General features: G+C 51.9%; 1 protein-coding gene across 3 annotated transcripts in view; it reads left to right on the forward strand.

Moving 5' to 3' along the window:
- The first annotated feature begins 4,081 nt into the window (after positions 1 to 4,081).
- PDGFRA (platelet derived growth factor receptor alpha) overlaps positions 4,082 to 16,828 on the forward strand; it is a 48,748-nt gene continuing 36,001 nt past the window's right edge. Inside the window, exons 1-3 of one of the 3 annotated variants that reach the window (XM_020911308.2) lie at positions 4,082 to 4,267; positions 13,426 to 13,486; positions 14,938 to 15,255. In XM_020911308.2, coding sequence (XP_020766967.2) covers positions 13,438 to 13,486; positions 14,938 to 15,255 — 367 coding nt within the window. In that variant the 5' untranslated portion in view covers positions 4,082 to 4,267; positions 13,426 to 13,437. Of the gene's footprint in view, positions 4,268 to 5,093; positions 5,436 to 7,062; positions 7,850 to 13,425; positions 13,487 to 14,937; positions 15,256 to 16,828 lie in introns of those variants that run through there. The other 2 variants (XM_020911311.2, XM_020911309.2) reach the window with 2 other exon arrangements.

The following is a 16,828-nucleotide window of genomic DNA, read 5'->3' on the forward strand; positions in this document are numbered from 1 at the left end:
CAACAGAGCCAGCCCTCCTGCCCCTCCCAAGCCACAGCTGTGAGTTGGAAAGCTGGATGCTGAGGCCCCTAATAAAGAGCAGACCTCCCAATCTCCTCGATCCCTCCGCCTCCCCTCACACGGTTTTCAAATTAAAAGTAACTAAAAGCTAAGGTCTAACAGAAGGAGAGGGGAGTAGGTGGCGCAAAAACTTCTCCATATTGAGAAAGCCCAGCTCTCTCCCTAGGAAAAGGGTAACCAAGAATCGGACCCGGAGGGGTCTAGGCCCACCACGTCTTTCTCAGCTCTGAGGAGTTTAGCCCCTCCCTGGGCTTGTCAGGGTGGGAACCAGAGCTCACAGTCTGTGGTCCTCGGGTCCCCAAGCAGGCCGAGGTGGTGGGAACCCTAGCCTGAGCAGAGGCGCGTCAGGTCTCCAGCCAGGGGGAACGGCTTTGGATTTCTCTTTGGAGACAAATCTTTGAAGAGAAAGCCTCTGGGAACCCAGAAGATACGCTGCACCCTTAGTCAGCCCCCCGGCAAGAGGAGGAGGTGTGTATGGGGTCCCGGAGAGAACTGTCGCCCCAAGATACACGAGCCTGTCTGGACCCTCTTTGTCCTCTTTTAATAAGATTTGGGCCTCTGTATTCTGAGCTGCAGAGACTAGAGCAAGCTTCCAAACCTCAGCTGGGGCAGACCCGAGGCAAAGGCGGGGACCACCCCCCCCCCCATCCGCAATCCTTCTCGGAGCCTTCCTCACTAAGGTCCCTTCGCCGACCCAGAGAGGTGTCTCTTCCAGGCTCAGGCAAGAATTGAAAGAAGGTGGGAAAAGGGACAGTTAGCGCCTCCCTCAGCCCCCCCTAAACACCAAATGGCCCTTTATTTTCAATTCAGAAAGCTAGAGAAAAAAAAAAAAAGCTAGAAATGCGTTCCCCCTCACCCCCAACTTCGTTTGAAAAACCAACTGCGACTTGGTTTAAAGGTGATTTTCGCTACTATCGGCTTTGATAACTGCTGTAATCAGAGATCTTCCAAAGCCCAAGTACCTTCTGAATTCTCCGAGGAAAGCAGAATTGGGGGGTGGAGCTGGAGCGCCGGGAAGGAAGAGAGAAACAGAAAGCCAACTCAGCGGGGAAACGCCCACGAAACCCAAAGGTGTGACCCGGGGCTGCGGCCGGGGAGGCAGAGCAGGGAGAGATTCTGGTTGTTTTCAAGGATCATTTGGATTTGGTTTTAAAAACCTTGAGTGGGGGGCTCTTTTTGATGGCTGGCTCTGCTCCATCTCTTGCTTCCAATTTCATCGTCCCTTGAGGGCCTAGATGCGCAAGGCCACGCCGGAACACCGAGCTCCCCTAACTTCCCCTAACTTCCCCATCTCTCGAGTTGGGCCTGCTTCCCAGAAGGTCGCAGCCGCCCCGACTACGGGGTTGGGGAAAAAAACCCTCATTCGTAATTCCATGAAGAGCTCTCAAGGGAAAAACACAAGAGGTTAAAATCAGTCCCAGTTGAGCTGGGACATTCGCTCAACTACCCAAGCCGGTGATGGTCACGCCTCCGCTCGGGGTGATGGAACCCCCGCAACGCCCTGGGCATAAGCAGACGGAGAAGAGACTCCTCAGTTCGCCTCGGCCAGGAGGCATTTCTTGCCGGCTGCGGCTCCTGGACCACCCAGGACCCCGGGCATCGGGGGAGCAATCTGGAAGGATCTTAGAACAACAGAGGGAGAGGGAAACTCGCCTCGCCCACCTCCCCGTGACTCCCCTGCTGATAGACGCGCGCAGTCAATCCGCGGAACCGCGGCGCAGGGAGGACGGCAAGATTCAAACCCGCCTATGAGCAGTGGGAGGGGCGGGTGGGCAGAACTCGTTTTAAGGAACGAACCGCCTCTTTCCGTGGGCCTCCAGCCCCGAGGTTGCTCCCGACCAGTGGGTTTATTTTGCTTTTGCTGGGGAGGCAGATGTTGACCTCCCTCTATCTGCTCGGCCCAGGCTCGGGGAAATCTCCCCACCATTTGCTTCCCTTGCGCCACCCCCCACCGGTGTTCCATCCCCGGAGTCAGCTCCCCAAGGCCTTTAAACCTTCTGGAATGTCACACATGGAAACCTTTAGCAAATGTTTGTTAATGATCATAACAAAGGCATCATTCAAATTAGGCAGGTAATTACTACCAGAAGGACAACTGAGTGCTTACTTGCTCCTCCGTTCTCTCTGTTTTAAACTCGCGAGGAGTTAAGGCCCGAAGACACCCCCGCCCAGCCCGCTTTTCGGGTCCCTTTAAGCATCTAAAAGGAACTGTGAAGTTACCATTTGTGGGCGGGGAGAGCAGAGGCCTGCGTCCTGGAGATCCCGGCTTGACCGGGCTGGCAATATCGTAGGAGCAAAGCAGGCCTTACTGGGTAGGCCCTGCGCCCTGCCTCGCCTCCTACCCTCTTGCGTTCTTGATATAGAAATTTGTATCTTAGCTGGATTTTATTATTAGCATGAAAGCCAGCACCCGCTTTCCCCCTATTATTCCGCACTCCGATTTTGGGGGGTTCTTTAGTCCCCGTTCGTTATCTACAAACATTACGGTATCCTGTTAGCATTCCGAACAAGGGGCTGTTCATATATTTGCCTTCAATGATTTCCTGAAGGAACATGTGGAAGTAATAGTGAGCAGTGCAGTCACCCGAACTGAAGATGCACGGGAGGCGGCTGCGCAGAAGGACTGGGGGAATGAGGCCCCTAGCCCAGCCTCAGGCGTCCTCGCGAACCGGACACCCCAGGAGCCGGTCGCAGTTCACACAGCACCCCTTCGAGTCCTTCTCTGAACACCATCCCCTGCAGGCTGCTCCGTGTCCGCTCTCTAAGTAAGGGAGAAGGTGATGGCAGTCCCACATTCCGGCCTAAACCAGGCCGCCCTGGCCACTGTCAAGGGTGTGTGCAGGGGGTGGGGGGTGGGGGGAGAGTGGGGTGGTGGTAAAGGATGAACCCTCCACCCAGCTAGAGAATTCGAAATTAGAGAAGGTGGGGAGAGCAAATGCGCTCCCCTCCCCCGCCCTCGCCGGGAAGCCCCACTCTGCCCAGGTCTGGTTCCTGGAGCGTCAGCGCCCCCTTTCCTTCGCGAGTAGGATCGCCCTCTCCCGGTTTAGTCTCCTGCCTGGCGCCCCAGGGCTAGGTTGGGGGCTCCCCTCTTATCCCTAGTGTACCCGTACGGCCAGACCCACGCGGCGGGAGAGGGTGCGGGGAGAGTCAAATTGCACCCTCCCCCTGAACGCGGAGGTGGCAGGCTGGTTGTAGAAGATTCCCCAGACGATCAAGCCTGAGCCTTTTTGTGTGCGTGATAGAAGCCAGGACAACCTCGCCCAGATAACCATGAAAACAAAGGCAAGACAAGATAAGTGCTTTGAGAGTAAAGGTCGTTCTGTCGGAGAAAGTTCCAAACCCACGACAGACCCTCGAATCTTTGTACCCTACTTCAAATCTGTCTTTAGACAAAATCAAACCAAAGCAAAGCAAACCCCCTCCCCGCCCAAGAAAAAACCACCCATCATCTTCATATTAGACTCAACAGCTTGCCTAATCCCATTAAAGGATTAGCAACTATACGGCACTTTCCCTAAAAGACCCCAGGTTCAAAACGGCTGGGAGACCTCTCCCGACGGCCCGGATTCTAGGTGGGCTAGGAGTTTCTAAAGAAGGGGCATTTCTCGACTCCAGATTTATATTCTCTCTGGGCATTAACTGCAATTATACGTGTTTCTTTTCATCCTTTCAAAGAAAAAAAAAAAGCAGCATAGCAGTGTAGGAAACTGTCCCCCAAATCAAGAGGCAAACTCATTTTGGAAATGATGGGCAGTTTGTATTTTCACGAACCTCTTTCCCGGCAGAGCATCAACACCTCCCCCTCCCCCCCACCCCATCTGGTCGGCTTCTCTCCGCCCCCCAGTTGTTGTCGAAGTCTGGGGGTTGGGGCTAGACCCCCTGATTGCGTAAGAGCGAAAAGCGAAGGCGCAATCTGGAGGCTGGAAGACTCGGAGCGCACGGAGTTCGAGGGAAACTCTTATTTTGAAGAGGCCAAGGGGAGGGGGGGCTTCATTTCCTGACAGCTATTTACTTAGAGCAAATGATTAGTTTTAGAAGGATGGACTATAACATTGAATCAATTACAAAACGCGGTTTTTGAGCCCATTACAGTTGGAGCTAGAGGGAGAGAAACAGAGGAGGGATTGCAGGAGAGGGCTGCAGGCCGTGGACACAATTTTACCTCCTCATGTAGGATTTTCATTGCGAATTGACATTGGAGGAGAAGGTAAGGGAGGAGAAAAAGGATTTTTGTTTCTAAAAGAAATCCCTAATCAGGCTCTTTGGGCTAGAAGTGAAGTAACTTCAAACTTTGGGCGATGGAAAAAAAAAAAATTGGAGTCGAATTCTAGTTGTATGTCCAGAGAGTAATTTATTTTGAATAAACTTCACTTGGAGGGAAGATAACCATAGAGTTCGAAAGTCTAGGGGTTTAAAAAAACACATTTTCCAGACCTATTTTTAAAAGCAGTATTTTTCTAACAACTCTATGGCCTCCCAAAGAAATTGTTGAGGCTTACATTTTTGAGGTTTCTTTTGGGGGTTGGGGGTGATATTCCTGAATACTGGGACGAGCACCAAGCAGTGCTGGGAGTGGGGGCAGAGGTGTTCGTCCTCTTCTTGGCATGGAGTCCTGGAAGGCTACAGGTTTTTAATGAGTATTTTCATTCCTCGTCCGCGGTTTGGCGGGACAGCACTGTAGCCGGCGGTGTGGAGCGCGGCTGGTGGACGGAGGGAGGTGGGGAGAGACGAGCGCGGAGTGGGGAGCGGAAGGGGTTGCGGGGAGGGGAGGCGTGAAGGGCTCGGCTGGAGAGGGCCGGCCCTGGGGTGCCCACCCGGCGCACACGGCGCCGACCCGGGGCGCGTAATGACTGAACCGTGCCGCGCCCGGTAAGGGCCAGACTCAATACAACCGTGGCGGCTGCGAGGCGAGCGGAGGGGGCGCCGATCTGGGCGAGGGTTCTGGGGATCCGTGGTTTGCGGGATCAGTGAAGTGCGAGGGAGAGAGGGCGCCAGCCCCGCCGCGCGCTCGGGTTGCGCGCTTAGCGCGGGGGCGCCGGCGGCGCGGGCTGGCGGGCAGGCAGGCGGTCTGGGGAGTAATGACAAACACATTTGGCCCCGAGTGAAGAAGTCGTCGTCGCCTCGCATTCCAGCAACTGGGATTTGAGGAATTTCGAACTGCGCTCCAAGGGGCCCTCATTGTGCGCGGTGGTCTCCACCCCCAGCAATCTCTGCGCACCCCCTTCCTCGGTGGAACCGTTTTTTGCCAAGCCCGGAGCTCTGCTGCTAGCCAGTCCCGGCCGCAGGAAGGAAAGAAGGAAGGTCGCCAAAAAAAAAAGTGGAGAGCTTGTGGGGGAAGTTAGGGACAACTCGGAACGGAGAAACTTGGTTCCCAGGTAAGACGGAGACGTGGGAGGCGAGCCGCCCTCACACTTGCCTCGGGGCACCCGTGCCCCTTTCCGCACAGGGGTGCGGGGCGCTCGCCGCCTGCCCAGCGCTGCTTCACCCTCTCCAGGGTCCCTGTATGTATTTCACTCCCTCTGTTCGCCCCGGAGCGGTCTCCTCGCGCCCCGCCTTCTTCCATCGTCTATCCCCATGGAAATAGGCTTTTATACATGAGATTAACTTCTCCAGAAGGCGCCAAGGGAGCGGGCAGCTTCCCCTTGGCTTGGAAACAACTGGGACCCGCGGTTCAGTTCGGAAAGGGTCTCTGTCGGCTCAGAGCGAGAGGGAGTGTGGCTCGACTGCTGCCTAAAGGGACCAGGAACCTCGGCCTCCTGGCCAGGTGTGAAGTAGCCGGGCCAAGCGTCTCCGCCTTGTCTCCCGCAGCCAGAGCGCCCCCTCCACACTGCTTCCCCCAGCCCTGCTAGGACCCCGGGCCGTGCAGAAAGAGTGCTTGGAAGAACTTGCCACTTACTCCATCTCCAAGGGGAGAGACAAACGGAGGCTGGAGAGGGAGCGTGAACGACCCTCATCAGGTCCGGACTGCCCCGCGCCCAGCCCGGCCGCCTAGAAAAGCCCAGGGCTGCGCTGTGTGGGAAATGGCTTTTTGGCTCCTCAGCCGAATTGCTCAACATTTTGGACCGACTCGCCTCCGCACTGTCGCTCTCGAACAGAACTAGGCAGCTTTTTAGAGCGGGGAGAGACATCCAGGGTAAACGGGGAGCGACGATCAGCCGCCCAGCTCACCGGACTAACAGCCCAGAGACCGGCGAGCCTGGGGACCCCTGGAGGGGAGGAAGGGGCTCCCCGGACGTGCGCACCTCATCGGTGACGCGCTGGCTCCGGTTCTAACATCCCCTCCCACCCCCAAGCCCCACCTCCATCTGCCCCCCCCGCGGCCCTGGTGCTGCTGCTTTGCTCCTGTCCTTCTCTCGTCTTTTCTCCTTCCCTCTGGGTTTTCTCCTCTCCACAATCCTCTCGGTAAAGGGGGCCCTTGCTCCACTCCCCGACAGCCTCAGTGACACCCTGAGTCCCTATTTCGGGTTCTTGGACAGTCTTGTTTTGGGTTTGACCCGAGTGTAGCCGGACTCCAAACCGACGGGTGGTGGCGGGGGGAGACAGAAAGACGAGGTGGGAGAAGGCAGCGGGAAGCGCTAGTCTTTAGAGAGGGGCTCGAAGCGGAGCCCCGGCTGCCGGCCCCCGGTCCGCTTTCCTCCGGGGCGCGGACTGGGGAGGGGTGTAGGGGGAGGGGCACCGGGGCCAGGCTTTCCAGCTGCAAACGCGTCTGGCGCCGAGGCGGGCCGGTTCTGTGCCTCCTGGGGACCGGCCGTGGGCGGCGCGCAGTGCCGGGACGCGTCCTGGGGACGTGGTGGCCGGCGCCTTCCTGCAGACCCCGGTGGGTGGGACTCCCTCTGGCCTCGAGGGAGCTGCGACTGTTTCATGTTGGTGGAGAAGTGGCAATTCTGGGAGGAAAGCTAAAAGCCTGCTTAGTGGCCGAAAGGTGCGACTCTCAATCTCCCTGGCTTCTAGTCTAATGGGGTCCGCGCGCAGCCTCAGCCGTCGGGGTCCGAGTGGAGAGGGGGAAGGTTTTGCTATCTTTCCGCGCGGGATGCAGAGCTCGGGCAGATTGCTTTTCCCAAAGTGCTCTAGGGCTCTGCTGGTGCTTGTATTTTGCTGAAATGGATCGATGGCATTTCCCTTTTGTTTTCAGCTGAACAGTGAGCCAGGGATCCGTTGGAAATATAGATTGCAAGGGATAGAGGACCTCGGAATTCCCCACCTATTGCAGTCTACCCCTTCCCCGCGAAAGAGGAGAGAGAGGCGCAGGCGGAGCGTGTGTGCACAGGGCAACCCGGGCAAAGCGGGCGTCCGGCGAGGGGGACGCAGTGGGGGAGGCTGGGTTCTCTAAAGCGGACGGAGCGCAGCCTCAACTCCAAGCAGCCTTCTCCGCGCAGCTGTCCGCGGCCGTGGCGCTTTCAGGCCCATAGGAGGCGCTGGCGTGCGACTGTAACCCTAAACCCCTCGGTCCTTCTCCCTCCACCCCGTCCGGCCCCCGGCTCAGGTCTCAGCCGAAAACAATGCGAAGGCCGAGCGTCGAGTCTAGGGCGCAGCGACCGCCGCAGCTCTAAGCTGGGAGTGCGGCGGCTGCGGACGCTAAAACCGGGAGCGGGCGGTCGTTGTCCCCAACTTCAGGGTGACTGAGCGGCCGAGGGCGTGGACCGCAGCCCGCTCGGGGCTTGTGGGGGCGTGGCGGGGCCGGACCGTGCCAGCGCAGATCCTCCCCTGCGGAGGTGGGCGAGCCGCGGTCCCCGCTGCGCTGTCTGGGACCCGGAGCCGGAGCGACCGGCGGGAGCGAGGAGCGAGCGGGGTAAGATTCGCGCGGCTGCCGCGCCCTCTAGCGGGTGTCCGGCGCGCCGTCCGGCTCTCCGCCAGCCTCGGGGGGTCGGAGCGCTGCGCTGGGACCCAGGACACAACTAACCGCGGTCACCTTGCCCTCTCCTGGAGCCCCAAAGTAACGCCTTGCAGTCACGTTGTCTGCCTTGGAGGCTCTGGGTGTGCGAGAGGGGCGGAGGTTCCTGGGTTTGGGGCTAAGGGAGGGGGTGTCATAATAGTGAAATGTGGGCCAAGCGGAGGATATAGGGTCCCGGGCACTACTTTGGGGGGAGGGGGCGACTTTTGTTTTCTGGCCCTTCGAAAGTCCCCCTGCCGCGCTGGCGGCCTGTTGCTGTTTGTCTGTTTTACGACCCCGCGTTATTGTGCCACGGGAAGAGTCGTTCCCAATCAGCCCGCAATTCCCAGACTGCGTGGCCGTCGCGCCCCTCGCCTCGGGGTTTACGAGGCGGTGATAGTGACTTGCGAACAGACCCGGCAGCTCGCGCCCGGCCGCGGCGTCGGGGACCCACCTAGCGCGGCCCCGGTGGTCTGTCTCCCCCCAACGGGTGGAGACTGCGAGATGGGGAGAACATTGGCTAAACAAAACCCTGACCACTCGAGCTACTCGTGAGTGGCTTTTCCTGCTGAACCTTCCAAACCTTTGCGACCTGGAATGGCAGCGCCATTTTCCTGGCTCCCGAAGCTCAGTCGCCCCGGCCGACCCCGCGGGCAGGGATGATGCTGACGGTGCTGGTGATGATGCGAATTCTCTTGGGGCCCAGAGGAACGTTAAGCCTTTTCACGGGCAATTGCCCAGCTTCTATTCTACCGGCTTTGAATAGAGGGCACCACGAAACCTAAACGTGCAACCCAATAAAGTAGGAGATTGGAAGATTTGGGACATGTTAACACAGAACTTGTAGCAGCATCTGCGTCCCCGCGAACCCCGAGGCCTGCCTGTCTCTTGGACCAATACTGCCACCTGCTGGTTTTATGTGAGAACTGCAACTATCCTTTGCTGGCATCGGCTTCGCGGAGATTTTAAGCAAGTCGTGGCATCAGCAAGATGCATTTTTCGGTCCGGTAGGACCAAGTTTTCGTTTTCTGTGAAGCTAGAAGAATCACTGGACTGACAACCCTGATTTTATGGACTTTGGGGGTAGTCTTTCGCCACAGTTGTTAATCCTATGTATTTACCTAATGAGCAAAGTGTTGGCCCACCACATCGGGTTATCAGAGCAGACCCGCGAAGATTGGCCAGTTTTTGCAGTTTTCTTTTACAGTGAAGCCATAGTGTTGGGGATTTGGTGAGCCTCAAGTGTACTACAAGCTCCTGCACCTAAGGTTGTCCCATTGGGTGTCACACCAGTTTGGTGACAATCAACAGGAAGTGACATTTTAGTCTCCCCTGGTACAGGGGAGCAGAAAAGTTTATGAGCTCAGACTGTCCCATAAAATGTTCCCATGTAAAAATAGTGCCGCTCCCACCCAGCACTGGAATGTCTAATGGAACTCAAGAAGATAAAAACAACAGAACAGGTTCTGGTGAGGTGCAGATCCCAGTAAACACTCCCTCACTCAAGTTGCCGCCAGGGTGGACCAGCATTTGGACCGCCTGGACTGAAGTCACAGGGATGTTTGTCACAGGGAAGAAAAACAGCACATGTCATTTTCACAGTTAGAATTAACTAAGGAGAGCTGAAATTAACTGAACCTCAGAAAGCTGAATCTTGAAGGCATCAGTGGCTTCTGCGACTGTGAGAGAGTCTTCAGTGGCCTCTAATCATGCCAGGGTGGGGTGAAATTCAATATGCGGCAGCTCTGAGCAGTTGGTGATCCGGAAGCCCGCTCTGGCTTTGTGAGGAGCGTGCCCTGCTCTCTCTTCTGGGAATGGTGCCCCTGGGTTGCTTGCCGTCTGTTTGCTCTCTAGCTTAGCGTGTTGGTTTTGATTGTAGAGTCATAGTTAATGGCTCTTCGCTTCTGTTTGCAGGGACGGGCATGGCAGTGTGTTAAAGAGAAAGAATAGTGGCTGCAAACAGATTTTTTTCTCTGTTTACATGACTGTATATACATTGGTTCAGCTAGGAACAGTCTTGATAGCTTTATCAGGCTTCCCTGTAGCGGAGTTCAGACCCAGTTCTCCACTAACACAGGTGGTGCAGCTGCTGACTCTCAGTAAATAGACGTTGAAGTAGCCACTCGGATGTCCCTCTTGTCTAAGACATCTTTGGAACCTATAGAAAAAGCGGCTGCATGAAAACCAACAGCTGCAGTTTCTGAAGCCCTTTGAATTAAACTGTGTGGAATTTAGTCTTTATAATAATGCATAAAGGCAAGCCAGCAAGTCAGGTATTCTTCGTGCTGATTTACGGGAGAGTCTGAGCTTCAGAGGCATAGACTAGGTGTCAGATGTGGGATCAAAGCCTAGTCCAGTGCCATTTCTATCACAGCATCTATTGAGAGGAGAAACGAATGAGAATGAAGGGTGGGAGGGGAGGCCACACTTACTTGCCTGAGTGTGAATACAGCAGAGATCTTTTTTCTCTGATTGTTTCTCTAACCAGTGGCGATGAGCTGTGATTATAGAGGATTGTGACTGAAGTCCAACATACACTTGGCATGAGAGAAATGATTATGATTAAATTTTTTGGAGTGAAATCCATCATTCCACCTTGCAAAGTGATTTATTCTTGCTGATTCATAACATGCCATGTTTCTCTGAATCTGCAAACCAATTATATTTGCACGTCTGACTTTTGGATGAGCATTGGGATAGGGGTTATTGATTCAGGAGGAGCATTTATTCCCAGAGTAAAAAAGCAGTGGAAATAGCAACACCACTCCTAGAGATTCTCACTCCAGGGCCAAGAGGCGGGAAAGCTGCGTTCTTCCCAGGTGTTTTCCATCACCTCCCTGTAGGACTCAGTCTGCAATTATTCACCAGTAAGTTGTCTGAGTCACAGATGAGTAATGACATGAAACTTCACAACTACGCCTGGGTTTCTAGCCAGGGAACCACTCTTATCAGAGATGGGAGTTTGAAATGGTGAGCAAACCCATGTTGATTTTCAGTGTTTGCACCATTATCGCTTGCTCGGAGGTCCTGTTTTCATTGCCCACTTGTATGTCAGTAAGTAATCCTCTCTGGCATCGGGTCCCCCATATCTGGATGCACAGAAGGAAGTCTGGTGGGCCTGGCCAGAGCAAAATGCCCTTCAGAGCCTGGCCTGTAAAAGCAGCGAGCCCCTCTGTCAAGCTTGGGAATGCTTTAAGAGTGCATCATTGGCAAGGCCCACTAGAGCATTGCAGGATGTAAATGTGATAAAACCCAAGGCATCAAGCTGGCTGTGGAGGGCTCCTTTGAAGTTCGCTAAGTGGATTATCAGTGGGAGGCTGATATTTATATGTACAAACACGCAGGCCATGTGGGAAATCAGGTTGGCCAGCCTGGCTCTGGGGACCCTGTGCCCGTCATTGCAGCAGTGAGGAAACCCTGAATCCCTGGCACATGCCAGGATCCTCGGAGGCCGTCATCCAGCCAGCATTGTGCAGATTGCTCTCGCTGTGGCAGTGAGCAGAGGAGGAAAGCAGGGCCCCAATTTGCGTGAGGAAATAGTTGAGGATGCGGGGAGTCCACAAGGCTGAAACACTAACCTTCCGTTGAGAGAGACCATATGGTGGCTTGGAGAGAGCGTGGTTTTTGCATTACACAGACTTGGTGTTAGAATCCTGGCTTTACTACCAGCTGTGTGATATTGGGTCATTTGCTGAGCCTCTCTGAGCCTCAAGTGGCACTTAAAACATCAGATATTTCAAAGGATTATTATTAACAAGCATGGCATACACATGACCACTTTGAGCAAATACTGGTTTCTTGTTCTGCTTTGGAGAAATCAGAATTATCATCATTTTTTCCTAACGCCTCCCTCCCCATTATCAGCATTCCATCTTTTCCTTTTCTTCCTCTTCCATTTAACTGGTAGACTTTAATGAGGCAGAAAGCTGATGTCTGCGGGTAGACCAGTTGCCAGTTTCAAGCGAAAATAAAAGATCAGGCTCTACCAAAAACTACTAGGTTGTTATCTACTGGATCCTCTGCAACCAAAAAACAAAAAAATGAAGGAGGAAACAAGGGCTAAACACAGGCAACATTGACTGTTTTCTTCTGTTTTTTTAGACAGTTTACTCAGGAATCATGCACACACATCTTAGTTTCCAAAGTCAATTATAGAACAAATTAAGTGCCATGAGCTCGTTCCATTGTGTGAATTGGGGTTTTGAGCAACTCAGGGACCCAGTGTATCCCAAGCCCTGGCTTGGGTGATTTTTTAAGGATCATCTTGCAGCTTGTGCCCCTGCCCACGACTCTCAGTGGAGCTTCTTTATTTGAAACTTGGGTGCTTAATGGCCCCAACCCCTGCAAGCTCCTTCGGGTAGACCTCAGGAAGATCATTTTCTCAGTTCCTTCGTGTGGGAAGTGAAGGGGGAGATGATAAAATGTGTGAGGCATACGTAGAAAGAAAAGGATAAAGGGGCCATTTCAGAAGGTGGAGCGGAATAGACTCTTCCATGGTTTCACCTCTGGGCAGCTCGGGTCCCTCTTCGTTTCCCTCCTTACGTTCCCTTTCCGTCTCTTGCTCGCCGGCTGCTTTTCCCTGATTGTGTCTCAGCGACATTGGGTTTCAGTCTCTCTCTGCACTGCCCTTCTGTTCCCCAGAATTCGCGGCAGGAGATCGGAGTGGAGAACTTGCTTTCTGAAGGTACAGGGACCTGTGTGAAAATGAATCGTCCATCGAATTTTATACTGGGCTTCACTGTATCCCTGAAACAGGAGTTTAGCCATACTTTTCTCTCACTTCCTCTCACTTCTTCCCTTCCTTTACTCTTCGCCTTCCACGCCTGTGCCCCGGGCTTTCTGTGCCCTGTTTAGCCTGCCTGTAAGTGTAGCAGGTCCTGGGAGGGCTTGGGCTGGGGCCCCAGGCCTGAGCCTGCAGATCTGCGCATGATACCCTCTGAGGGACACTGGGCGATGCAGCTTCTGGAACCTGCTACCCAGAATGGCTCTCAAGTATTAAGACATCCGTTGGCAGTCCAAGCATCTTTTTCAAAGGTTGCTGAGGATGTGACCGCGTACTTTGTTAGCAAAGCCCGAAGCAAATGACAACCCATTTTGAGTGAAAACAGCTCAAGTTTAGGAGTTGAGTAAATACACATGTTTATTTGTTTTTCGCAATCAATTTAAATGGTTTAAGAGGAACCGTTCTTCTGTACTTTTGGACATATTCCAAGACAATAAAGCGAGACATTTTGGAATTTGAAAGCTGCAGGCAATCAAAAAGGGTTTCGGCTTCAGCTGGCTCCTGTCATGGTCTTGGGCCCACACAAGGCTATCTAATTCCTTCTTCTTAGGCATTTTACTGTTTTAACTGTGAATCTTACTTAAACCAGGATGTTGTTGACTGAAATGATGTCGTTAACATTTTCCATAGCACAAAGCACACAGAGAAGTAGGCTCATGACTAGTTGTTTTATTGACTAACATTGTTTCTGTTTGACTTTTGACTTTTTCAGTTTTCCAGAACTATGGGGACTTCCCATTGGGCACTCCTGGCCTTAGGCTGTCTCTTCACAGGTATGGATCTCAAGCCTCTCTGAGTTTGTTGTCGTTGGGGAAATCTTTCTTTTCCCCCTAAGTTCTGTGCTCTGGGGGTGTATTGCCTATATTCCTGCAAACAGTCCAGAAGAGTAAAGAGGAGCAAGATGCTCTCTAGAATGCCTGCACACGTTCAGTTCCCCTTGCTGGATTGCTCTAATGCCACAAAGAATGTTCTCCGGTGGCAATTTTAGTATGTACGTCATCATGGTGTTGACATGCTGTTAGGAATAACAGTTTAAATTTGTCTGCCACTGTCTTCCATTTCCTGGGTCATGGGTTTCCAGGAGAGGTGGGTCAGAGAAATAAATTCAAGAATGCCCAAAGGAAACAAATAGAGGAAATTTTCATCCAGGAAATTATACCTGTCTTAAATGGAAGATGCTTTAATTGCTGCAAAATCTTAGAGTCACCTTTGGCCTTGAAACTGAATTACTCACTGTCTCACGCTTGGGGAAGCTTACTAACTTTTCCACCAGGAGGATGCCAGCGGGGCCATGTGTTGAAATATTTATTGGACTTTCTTAGTTTTCATCCAGATAATCATGAATTGCAGATGTTCACCATGACACCAGTGTTTTTCTAGTCCGAGGAGTTAACTTAAGGCTATGAGTGTCTTTAGGTCTCACCTGGATGGATATGGCAACTTGAGCATGATCAGTGATTTAGGAGTTCTGAAGTCCACTCTGTATTCCTCACCTTCAGTACAATAGGGACTCAGGTGCACTTTACACGTCCCGCTTAACAAGCTGACCAGTCAGAGTGGACACATACTGAAGTTGGGTGAATTCCCGCACCAGGCTTAGAGGGAGATTAGATATCTTGAGTGCATAATTTAGTCATAATATCTTCTACCAGTTTTATAGACAGGGGAAGCTGAACTGACATTTTAGGTTCTAAGATGAACTCAAGAGTTTTCACTCTTGGGCTTGACTTATTCTTTTTGAATTGAAATCCATATCCTCCTACTTTGGTTTCTGGAAGTCATTAGAGAGGAGGCACGCCAGAGTATTGTGAGAAACGGAAGATGTGCACTTCTTGAGCACAAATCTGCCTTGTGCTTCGTTCAGCCCGTTTCTCTGTCCATAGGGAACGCAGACAGTAAAGAGCCCATATGAGCTTGAGCTTATGCCATCTTGTGCTATTTCATGGTCACACATAAGAGTCTAAGATGTGGAACAGGAGTGAGAAGTCCTCTGTCCACTGGAGTGTTTGGAGGGGTGAGCCCAGCAGGGGCTGGACAGGGCTACTGAGGCCTTTGGAGCATTTGCTGCTCTCAGCAGATGCGGTGCTGTTCATAATGGGGGGCCTTTCATGGGCATCCAGGCTAACGAATTTTTGCGTAGAAATGGTCATTGTTCATAGAAGCTGCTCTGGGTGAGACCGTCCTTTCGGGCCGCATCCTATTCAGAGCGTGTTTCCTTTTACAGGGCCGAGCCTAATCCTCTGCCAGCTTTCATTACCCTCCATCCTGCCCAATGAAAATGAGAGGGTTGTGCAGCTGAATTCATCCTTTTCTCTGAGATGCTTTGGGGAGAGTGAAGTGAGCTGGCAGTACCCCATGTCTGAAGAAGAGTACCCCGATGTGGAAATCAGAAACGAGGAGAACAACAGTGGCCTTTTTGTGACGGTACTGGAAGTGGTCAGCGCCTCGGCGGCCCACACTGGGCCGTACACTTGCTATTACAACCACACGCAGATGGACGAGAACGAGATCGAGGGCAGACACATTTACATCTACGTGCCCGGTGAGCTGCCTGGGTCCCCCCGGACAGGCTTGTCCTGGCTTGCCTGTTAATTGTATGAAAGTTTTTAGAAGTATAAAAATTATAAATATTTATCAGAGAATTAAAAACTACAAACACACAAGCTTAAATCAATATCATTTGTCATGTCATCACCCAGAAATATTCATTGTTAACATTTTAGAACTGTAGTGTTTTGAAAACCATTTCATTGTGGCATCTTTTATTGGCATTGTGAGGAAAATCTGAAATGTACTCATTTCTATTCAGTTTGATCAAGTTAGCAAATACTTACTTGCATGGACTGGGTATCAGGCACTGCTAAGTGTTGGGGACACAAAAATTAGTTAGATAGGCCTTATCTTGGAGTGGCTTATAGTTCATTATAATGGCTTCCAAATAACTGATATTTTTCAAATTCAAGAAAACATATACAGGCATGCCTTGGAGAGATTGTGGGTTTGGTCCGCACTCCCAACATAAAGTGAATATTGCAATAAATTGAGTCATACAAATTTATATTTTTATTTTTGGTTTTCTAGTGCATTGGATGTTTATACTTCTGTAGCTTTTTTTTTTTTTTGGCCATGCCTTATGGCATGCCAGATCTTAGTTCCCTGGCCAAGGGATCAAACCTGTGCCTTCTGGATTGGGAGCATAGAAACTTAACCACTGGGCCACCAGAGAAGTTCCACATTGTAGCCTGTTAATGTGCAATAGCATTATGTCTTAAAAAGCACTGTACATACCTTAATTTTAAAATATTTTATTGCTAAAAATACTAACCGTCATCTGAGCCTTCAGTGAGTTATAATCTTTTTACAGTAGTAGCATCAGAAATCACCAATCACAGATCACTGTAACAAATGTAATGATAGTGAAAACATTTGTGGTATTACAAGATTTACCCATATTTGACACAGAGTGAGCAAATGCTGTTGGAAAAATGGCACCAATAGATTTTCTTGATGCAGTGTTCACAAAATTTCAATTTGTGAAAAATCCAGTATCTGTGAAGCCCAGTATAGCAAAGTGCAGTAAATTAAGTGTGCCTGTATTCAACCTTGATAAGTTGGAATGGGTTTTTTTCTTTCTAATAAAAATTTTGGTCAATGTTGTGTTTTGTCCTCTAAGAAGCGAATGCCAGCATAGGAGTAAGGTGGAGTTAAATATGCAAGGGTTATATTAAAGAAGAGGCTTGTGAGAGAAGGGCGTCCCTGGTGGCACAGATGGTAAAATGTGGGAGACCTGAGTTCGATCCCTGAGTCGGGAAGATCCCCTGGAGAAGGAAATGGCAACCCACTCTGGTACTCTTGCCTGGAAAATTCCACTGAGGGAGGAGCCTAGTAGGCTACAGTCCATGGGGTTGCAAAGAGTTGGACACGACTGAGCAACTTCACTGCTTCACTGGTCATGAGAGAAAATGAGGGATCCCGCAGAGGCTGGGAGAGTTGTCTGCTGGCGGTGCAAGTGTGACCCTGAAAGAAGGAGAGAGGGAAGGAAGGTGGGGTAGAGGAGTGCTAGACCTCTGTGTAAAGAAGGTCTGGGAGTCCTCCAGTCTAAGGAGACCCAGTTC

Source organism: Odocoileus virginianus, chromosome 29 (assembly GCF_023699985.2).
Source record: "Odocoileus virginianus isolate 20LAN1187 ecotype Illinois chromosome 29, Ovbor_1.2, whole genome shotgun sequence".
Classification (NCBI taxonomy): domain Eukaryota; kingdom Metazoa; phylum Chordata; class Mammalia; order Artiodactyla; family Cervidae; genus Odocoileus; species Odocoileus virginianus.